This window comes from Anabas testudineus, chromosome 2, assembly GCF_900324465.2.
Source record: "Anabas testudineus chromosome 2, fAnaTes1.2, whole genome shotgun sequence".
Lineage (NCBI taxonomy): Eukaryota > Metazoa > Chordata > Actinopteri > Anabantiformes > Anabantidae > Anabas > Anabas testudineus.
The window spans coordinates 11,929,287-11,938,976 of record NC_046611.1 but is presented as its reverse complement, the minus strand read 5'-3'; the positions used below and the strand labels follow the sequence as shown (position 1 = coordinate 11,938,976).

Below are 9,690 nucleotides of genomic sequence, written 5' to 3'. Positions count from 1 at the left end.
AAACAAAGAATCGCTGTGTTGAGCCTCATTCCAAAATGCTGTGTATCCACTTTGAATAACACAAAAACAAAAGAAAAGCTGGAAAGAAATCCGATTTTTTCCCCATTTATGAATCAGCTTTGTCAAACTAGTTCTTGTAAACACACTGTTATCATCTGGAAATGATAAATAAGAACATGTTGCTGTGGGTGTGATTGTTTTTCAGCAAGTGGATATCTCATTTTGGAACGCAACTCCTCATTTCTGGTGTAATTTTAAAACTTGTTACGTAACCAGTCGTTCCTTCAGGTCACCGAACAAACAACATCTGCACTTCTCTCTCTCTAATTCTACTCCGAAACACGTTTACATCGTTCAGGACGTCCACTGTGTGAGGCTACATAGTTCGCAGTTGTTGCTTTGCTCTCATATAGTAGTGTAGACTTGTTAGTGTGCGCTGAGAAGTTAGTATCCTATTCTCTATGACCTGAGATGGACAATGTAATCTATTGATTAAAATTCTCTGAAGACCAGATGACACTCCTGTCTTATAAATAAATACATTATCTGTCACAATAATGAGATGTAGTCATTCACAGTACTCAGTGGAGGACAGAGGGAGGGGGAGGGGGGGCTATATGGTACATTTGACTCATTCAGATACATATCATTGTCAGGCGATAATACAAACACATTGTGCCTCTATATATACAAATCCAGTACATTCCTATCCCACCGGACCAGGCACAGTCAGATAGTAATGACATATACAGGAGGGTGGGCCAGAGCGCGAAGAGGCCGTCAACCACCACGACTACACTCCACACCGCGGGAGCGTGACCACGACTCGCTGTCCTGTGTCCACGTTGGAATTGGAATTTGATTTTTTCTTCAGTACAAAAATGTATTCAGAAAATAAAAACTACATAATGTGGTTGAATGCAAACCACAGCTTTAATCCTGTTGTGTGTTCAGTGATGATTTAAAGCTGCATTAACTGCCTCTGTGAACATTACACTGACTTTACCTTTAAGTAAATCTGTCTTTTTACACATCCAGCAGATCATCAGCTTTATTTACTAGACCCTGGTTAATGTTTGCTGTCTGCATTTTTCCTTAATCTACATTTGATTTGTGTGTTAAACGTATATCACACAACCAATAATTCTTCTATTTGAAGTAGTCTAGCTGTCTACATAGCCCACCATGTATTCACACTATACATGCATAACTCCATATTTGTGTCTGTGCACGCTTCAAGCCTCTTCCTGTGTTAACCACACTGATTTTGTGTTGTATTGGGCTTTGACTTCCAAAACGTGGCTGGTATCTAATTAGTACAACTCGCTGTACCTCCACGGTCTGCAGTGTAGTGCTTGGGTTCGTTAACCTCTCCGTGACCAGGCCTCGCAAGCTAGAGGGGCGAGTCCTGCATGGACGAGACCCTTCTGAGCAGATTTCACAACGCAAGCTGAGCAAGACGGAAGGAAATCGGCGTTGTGAGGGACGGTTAACGAAGGAGAAATGAGGAACATAAGGAGGTGGTTGTGATGGTGGTGAAGTGAGCGTAAAGGCCAATTCATACGCCTGCTGAATATGCAGATTTCATTTCAACGTCCACGACACTGTTCTTGTGAAGCGGTTCCACATAACATGTCGTCACGTTCTGCAGTGCACGTGTGTGGAACGTGTCCGTGAACGCAGCCTCAGACGAACGCGTCCACCAGAAGGCAAACGGGATGTATGAACCGGCCTTGAAATAAAAAACACTGTGAGGAAAAGCTGGTGCTGGGAAAGGAAAAGGAGGGGCAAGCAGACACGTAGAACATGCTGCACGTCATAGCCCTGGCCTGTGTTTCCTATAGATGCACACGTCCCAGCAGGGCCCTGGTTCAGCTTGTACCACTTCTACTTCAGCTTCAGTGTAAAATGCTGCTTAAAGTACAAAACATGTGTCTGGATTTGGTTCACAGGGGTGTGTGCGCTGCTTCTACGCCGCCTTCCTAGTGTTTTTTAAGCTTGGCCCTGCTTCGGTACGGTGTGTATCTATGGCCACCGTAGTGCAGTGATCATGCGCCTCATGCTAAATGCTCAAACATGATCAGAGCACCAGTCTAAAATATCAGGCACATTTTTTAACGTCTCCTTATCACGACCCTTCAAGTTTTGCTACGATATATCTGGCAGCACCAAAATTAGCCTCCGTGGTCAATCTCTTGGTCGCTAAGGAAATCAGCGGCCTTTTTTTTTTTTTTTTTTTTTGTAATGGAAGGCATATTTTATATCAAGAGAAATAACTACAGATAGAAAAAGAGATATGTCCGTGGAAAGGCGCCATGGTATAATACGATGAAATCAAAGAGTTTGTCCTTTCACCCTTTCCCCCCCATAAAATGGAACATAACCAGCACTAAAGGTAGAAGAAAGCGATGAAATGTTGGCTGCAGACGCCCGCACAGGGCTGCAGGACTCTCGTGTTGTAGCCGTCTGAGGAGGAGAGGCAGTGGGAAGCGCTTTTTCAACAAGATAAGGACATCAGAGAGCTTAGCTGGCATGCTGAAGGCATTTTTTGGAGCTGAAGGGCTGTTTCCTCATTTCAAATGTTTTCAGATTTTTATTTTTATTTTTTCTTTTCGGGAGTGGGGTGGTTGTTTCGGGGGCTGTGGCGACTTAAAAGACTTGTCAGAAGCTCTCAGGCTCCTCTAGGAGGCAGGGCTGGGTGGAAAGAGGCACGAGGGACGGGGACAGGCTTCGCAGGCCCACCCCGGGGCGAAAGTTGAGGTCCGGGGTGGGGAGTAAGGGCTTGAGGATTTTGACGAGGCAGAAGGCAGAGCCGCTGTTGGGGATGAAGTTGACCTTGTTGCGGTCGGGACACAGGAAAGGAGGAATCTCCTGCAGGGTTTTGGGCCTGGAAACACAAAACACACACAAGTGACGGTTACTGCAGCGCTGCAAGAAAGATTTACTGCAGCATTTTTATAGAAGAAAAATGTTTGCACAGTCCCACTCGATATGAAGCTACATGCTGCAGATGGTTAGCTTAGCTTAGCAAAGCAACTAGAAACATTTCCAAATAAACATGTTTAAAAAAACATCGCTTTTCACTCTCGCATTTCATTTTATGTCCAGATTTAACTAACAGCATACAACATGATAATTACAGATGCTGTAGGCACATTTTCATCCCTCCACGCAGAGGCAGGCCAGCTGTTTTCTTCTGTCTCCATGGTTTATGCTAAGCTAACAGCTGACTGTAATTTTAGATAGGAGAGTGGGCTCAAACTCAGATGTGATGACATCAGACTTTAGAAAACCCCACAGATCTACTCACATGGTCTCCTCGATCACTTTGACCTTCTCGCAGCCCTCTGGAGGTTCTCTCTTGAAAGTGTAGCTGTTGTTGGGTCTGGGGGAGGCGGCGTATTTAGGCAGTGGAGAGCAGGGGACCAGCTCTGAGGACAACAGAGAAGGAAGGAACGAAATCAAAAAGTCAGCGTCAGCCACAGAGGGGGGGGGGGGGGCAACTGTTACAATACATGGTGTGTGTGTGTGTGTGTGTCCTGGATCACCTTTGTCCTCATAGGGGCTGCCTCCACCCGTGTCGTTGAGGACGGTGAGGTAGGAGGGCGAGATGGAGTCAGGTCGGCTACTGCAGTTGCTATGGTTACCACTCAGGCCACCCCCCGAGGGCGTCTGTGTGTCGATGCTGCGGGTGCTGCTGCTGCGCTGCGGGGGGACGGGTGGGGGTGCACGGTGCCCATCTGGGACATCCTGGGGCTGTTGAACACACAAACATACAAATGAGGTCACAATAACAACACAGAAGGCTTAACGCCGCTAGGGTTGGTGAGCGAATCCCTCGACTACCGAGGACACACAGTACTCACCACGATGGTCTCTTCCTTCTCTGGGGTGTCTCTGATGATGATGCGCTCGATCTCTTGGTTCAGGCCCTCCACGCTGTTGCGGAAACGAGGGGCCGATGACTTGGATATAGGGATGGGGATCAGAATGGTCTTGGGCATGGGCGACTGCAGAACACACAGATGCACACAAACACACACATCTGGATTTAATACAGAATGTAAAACAATTACTTTATATAACAAAAATCTTCTACTTTAATGTTTGACATCTGCAAAAACATGGCGGGTGCTGATGTGCAAATCACCTCATAATCGTTATATTATGCAACGTATTCTGTTTTGCTCTGGAAATACTTTCTGCAGTCCTGTTTTCCTCATGTGCCAACCAGACTGGGGGAGGACTGGGTTAGTCTATGTGACACGTGGGGCCCCTCTCAAAGCACAACAATGAAAACACAGCAAATCCAAATTTTCTTTTTTTGATTATTTTGCCTGCAGCATAGCACCTGATGTCCACAGGTTTTCAACACGCTGCCAGTGACAGAGCGTCTTCTGGACAGTTAATTATTATAATTTGCATGAGAGTGGAATTAAAAACTCTTCTTCTTTACTGTGGGTGTGTAAGTATGTTGCTGCTGGCTGGTGGCTCTATGGATCAAATGCATTGTTAGTAAAGTTGCATGAGATCTCAGGCTGTCCTCGCTTCGTCTCATGGGGAGGCCCAGAAATCAGGACAACTGTACTTCCCCACTCCACAGGGAGAGTATAACACAGGAATCTGCACTAAGAGCACACGTTTGCGTCTATGTGCAGCCAGAGGAGCCCAGATTGAAGTGATTCTGCACAGACCAGTTAAAAACCTGATGTCACATTTTCAATTACACACACACACACACACACACACACACACACACAGACTCATCAGAACCAAACAAGGACACGAGGAAAACTGGGGCGTCCTCAAAACCCTCGAGATCAGGGACACAACCTAGTTCCTCAGACACAGAACCATTTAGACACACTCCCAGTCTCTATTGGTCACCTGCGACTGGATGATGGTGTGGCTGCCATTGAAGGGGGACTTGCGCTCTTTGTCCCTCCGGTGGCGGCTGCTGCGTTTGCTGCGCTGAAGCTGCTGACGCAATTTGGCAATCTGGAGAGGTTCACACACAGACAGACACTGTAATGCAGACATATAGATGTGTACAGACATACACTCAGTTAGTTAGTTCACCAAAATAAGACTAATAAGTCTAATACAGCAGTTGATCAGTCTGGTCCCAAAAATCAAGATTAAGCACTGACCTCCTTGAGCTGGTCGGTGCTCCCGCAGGAGGCCGAGCGTTTGTGAGAGCCCCTCCTCCTCTCATCTGCCCAGGCCCTGGGGGTCTGACACACACACATGCACACTGGTAAAATACACACTAGAGCAAAATATCAAACAACACAATAAGAAAACAGCTAAATTAGGAGACGTGGGAGGAAAAAAGGTCATAAGAATAACCAGACCTGGATTTATGAATGCTTAAATAATGTCATTAATCTGCAGTGTTAGTTGTTTGTGTAAACTTTTAATGGAGAAAAGATTAAGAAGCATTTTAAATGCTTCAGTCGTTTAATCGTCTCGTGTAAGTTGTGCAAATTTTCCAGTATATGAAATCGTGAAATGTACACAGCGAATTGCAGTTCTCGCCCTGAGCTGATACATAATCTTGAAATAAATAAAAGAAATTTCGATGTCTTTTGGTTCACGCTCTTTAAGATGAGTGTTTTAGTTCAGTTTACACATAAGATGTAGATTTTAGCAGCAGCTATCACCCGAGGCATTTCTGCAGTGTCTGTTTGACCACTGGTTTCTTGATCTGCTGCTAAATATCACACAGATCCCGTTTGACCTCTTTAAAGTCAGTTTGGTTAAAGTCAGTCGCTGAGTGACAGCCAGAGGCTACAGTCATGATGCAACCATCTGCAATCTCTCTCAACCTCTTTGCATTGATTTCCTGCTTCATAAACACACATACACACACGTGAAGCGAGAAGACACATACAAACACTCTGAGCTACGCGGCGTTGCTTTACCCGACGAACAACTCTGCAGATGTGGATAAAAAATGAATTTATTTCTGTGATGTGTCACAGGCATCGTGTTCAGTGACTCAACATGACTGAGACTGAAACATCTCAAGAACTACGGCATGGATTGTGATAATATACAAGTTTTAATGGTCCCCAGAAGAACATGGGTCCAAACTTATAGAACTCATTTTGATTTTTGGTTGAAATTCCTACAGAGCATAATAGATACAGTGCATTTTTACTCAAAACATATTTTCAAAAGTCATTTTAACAGCTAACACACCCACACAGACATAAACGTCCCAACACAGCACTCACCTGCGTCGCTTTGTCCCTCATGTAAGGAACGTGTTGGTGCTGGCTGTCGTCCTGAGGCCAGGGACCTGTCAGGTGGGAGCCAGCAAGCGCGCCCTGTGAGGGCCACAGCTGGACGCGATGGTGGGAGATCAAGAGGAGAATGACGAGCAGAGCGCTCAGACGGGGAGGGAGGGGGAGACGCCAGAGGACACCGAGCAGCACCACAGAGCTGAAGGAGGTTAAGGCCACTGGTGCAGTCTGAGGAGGAGAAACAGAGCGAATCAGGATGGAGCCGGAGACGTAAACAAGTTACTTGTCAACACATGGTAAACACATAAACAAATCAACAGACAGGCTAGCCTGCAGGATAAGCTCATGGCTGTCTAGGATTGTGGCCATGTACACACTTGCGTCTACGAGTGTGTGTTGCCAGATTGATGTTAATCCTTCCCGTGCTGGTTAGAGTGCATATGCCACCCTAAGTCTGACACAGCTCCCTCACACACCTCGGTCAATGTCATTAAAACAGCTTAAAGTGGGGGCAGGGGGAGAACTGCACAGCACATTGTGGTAGTAGTAGTAGAAATAGCAGTAATAGTAGTATGGTAGCTCAGTTTGCTGTCATATCTCTTTTCTTTTTTGTGTATTTTATTTTTTGCAGTGGAAAATAAACGTGCAGGATGTGAATTTCAATTCTCTGATTTATCTTTATTATATTAACAATATCATGCAAAACCCATGTTCAACTGTAATGTTAGTATCCACATTTAGGAGTTTTATATAACGGTTGTTGTCACCAGTTATACCAGGAGAATAATAATGCAGCATAACAAACCCCACTATAATGGATGCAAAGCACTGAGGTGATTAAGAATTCATATATTTGTACGATGTTTGCACCCGATGGGAACTGAAAATCCACCCAAACCTGCTAACACCCACCTGCATGTACACATACATACAAACACACAAAACACCGACTAGCAGCGCTGGATCTAAATTTGGTAGGGGCCTTGACCGGTGCACATCGCTGTTGCTAGGGAACGGGGCTGACTGATCTTCATTAGCACACAGCCGGGCTCGTGTGAGTGTGGGAACGGGTGTTTGAGCATCACCGGTCTACCAGCAGAAAGCCTGCCTCTCTTTATTTTGACGGCTGCTCTTCCTGTCTCCGTCTGTGCCCACAGATCAGCAACCTACGGTTCACTGTAGGCCGACAGCAGTAGTAACACTGGTAGTAGTAGTAATAGTAGTAGTAGTAGGCACAGCACTCACAGTTACATGTGGGACAGCCAGTTTGTCACAGTCCAACAAACACACGATGGAAACACTGTTTTCTTCTTGATATATGAAAAATGTGGAGATTTCCAAATGTCTTATTTCTATGTAATCACTCTAACATTAAAGATTGGACCCTGGACACACAAATAATAAAACAGAGTCCATTTATTTCTCTCTTGATTGACCAATCGCCTCTCAGCTCTTATTTACACAGATGCCTCTGCATGTTTTCTGCATGTTTGGCTGGAAAAGAATGAAAAAACACAAATCTACCAAGAAGGTTTCATGATTACACATGATGAAATACAAACATTCAATAAGCTTAATAAAGAAAAAACGCGTAATGCATGTGAACTCTCCATGCAGCATCCTGTACAGTGTAATGGAGGCCAAATATGTTAATAGGACACAGGCGTGCAGAGCCCCCCCCACCCCCCACATATCTTCAAAACATGCTGCACGCTGCAGGCTGGAGCATCATGCAGACAGAGGATGTTGTGCATGAAAGGAGAAATAATAAATAAATAAATAAATAACGCGCTCACCTGCAGGACTGAGATCCGGCCGCGCTGCGTCCACACGGGCACGGAGCTGTCGGGCAGCTCGGCCCCCGGTGATGTCTGCTGCTACACGAAGATGCTAAAGAGGCAGCGGGGAGGGAGGAAAGCCCTCGTCGGTGCAGAAACAGGCAGACATGGAGAAGACGGGAATACAGTAGTGGATACAGAATGGGCGTTGCTGTGTTCGCACCCTGCCTCCTCCTCCTCCTCCTCCTCGTCGTCGTCCTCGTCGTCGTCGTGGATGGATGTTTCACAAAACAATCCAATTAAATTACAGAAAACGTTTCTGGCGGAAGTCGAAATGGATATAAAATGTGTATAAAAGGCGCCGTGCGTCCGCGGGCTTTCCGAAAACGACAGTAAAAAACAACAGAGGGACAGAAAATACAGAAGAGCTGGAAAGAAGAAGGCGGTGATGCTGGACTGGCCCCGGTTCACACGACGGGAGAAGGACCAGTGTGAAGCAGGCGGAGGGTAACACGCACACGCTTCCGGCTGTCGCTTTCAGAGTAAAAGGTTATAGTGGGGCCTTCCTGGATTGAAACGTTTTCCACAGGTCCTCAGTCATCCCGTGTTTACGATCAATCTAATGGATGTTTTATTAATAACTAGTTTGGAGAATACCTCCCTGCACATTATGAGGCCTAGTGTGTGTACAATTATATTATCTGAGGTTCTCTGTAGTTTTAGGTAAACAGGTGTTCTCGGATCAATATAATGCTCAGGAGAGATTTGAAACAGATTTGCAGCCTTTGTAGTGATTTTACACTGTTCAAATGTAAAAATACAAACACTGTATCCCGAAGCTTCTACTATATTGTTTGAATTGTGCATTCATATGCAAGTTCCTCTTGTTACCATATTAAAAAAGGAAAACACTTGTTGGTCAAATGATTTATGCTGTGATTGTATGCCGTTTTGTTTTGTAGATGTTATTTAAATAAAATGAGTTGAGATGAATAAAGTGTTTAGGTTTGCAACATGCTTCATATTCTTAAATTAACATGATTTATCATATCACCACCCCATAAATTTATGGCCAGGGTGGTGAGGGGAGATCAAATAGAGGCTCACTAAGCTAAATACCCCACTGACGATTATAATCTGACCATGGTGATGAGGCCCGGGGGTCGTTTTTAGTGTCCCCACCAGACATAACTAAACAGAGAAGTTTTATTTTGAAATCAAGTCGTCCAGCTTCCGCTTCAGTCCCGCCAACATCTGGCAGACTTGGCGGAGCCGGAGAGGAGCTGTGACGTAGCGAGCCGACGCTGCGCTGCTCGTGTTGATGCTGCAGTTGCTAGGGCGCACGGAGCAGACGGCGGAGCGGAGCGGAGCAGGGAGGTAAACAAGAGGAGCAGAGGAAATGTCTCCCCCGTGTGTCCGCTTCGGCGAAGAATGCGACATTTTGCATGTGACGATGATGAGTTAATCGACCCGAGCATCACACAAACACTTCAAACGTGCTTCCTTGTTATTGTTTTTGGGATGACGTGACCACGAACAGCATCAAATTCCTTTTCTAGTCGAAACCTTCCTCCTGATGACGTCATCCGGAGGCGTTTTTTTAGGGGGGAATTATCAGTTTCACCTGGTGACTCCTTTTAAGGACGTGAACTGAGAGGCTCCAT

At 45.6% G+C, this 9,690-nt stretch overlaps 1 protein-coding gene across 1 annotated transcript; it reads right to left on the bottom strand.

Annotated features, from left to right (window-relative positions):
• Positions 1 to 183: 183 nt before the first annotated feature.
• fam117ba (family with sequence similarity 117 member Ba) lies at positions 184 to 9,466 on the bottom strand. Its single transcript, XM_026363530.1, has 10 exons — positions 9,279 to 9,466; positions 8,225 to 8,345; positions 8,045 to 8,125; positions 6,240 to 6,476; positions 5,151 to 5,234; positions 4,888 to 4,998; positions 3,867 to 4,010; positions 3,549 to 3,756; positions 3,311 to 3,431; positions 184 to 2,887 (listed from the first exon to the last, which is right to left on the bottom strand). The coding sequence occupies exons 1-10, from the start codon at positions 9,464 to 9,466 to the stop codon at positions 2,662 to 2,664; spliced, it is 1,521 nt and encodes a 506-aa protein (XP_026219315.1). The 3' UTR covers positions 184 to 2,661.
• Positions 9,467 to 9,690: the final 224 nt, after the last annotated feature.

Excerpts from the sequence above, each read along its gene's own strand:
- fam117ba (XM_026363530.1), bottom strand. The coding sequence starts at position 9,466 with ATGTCGCATTCTTCGCCGAAGCGGACACACGGGGGAGACATTTCCTCT. Across the intron at positions 4,011-4,887 it reads ACACCATCATCCAGTCGCAG|TCGCCCATGCCCAAGACCAT; the intron begins GTGACCAATAGA and ends TGTGTTCTGCAG. Across the intron at positions 2,888-3,310 it reads AAAGTGATCGAGGAGACCAT|GCCCAAAACCCTGCAGGAGA; the intron begins GTGAGTAGATCT and ends TTGTGTTTCCAG.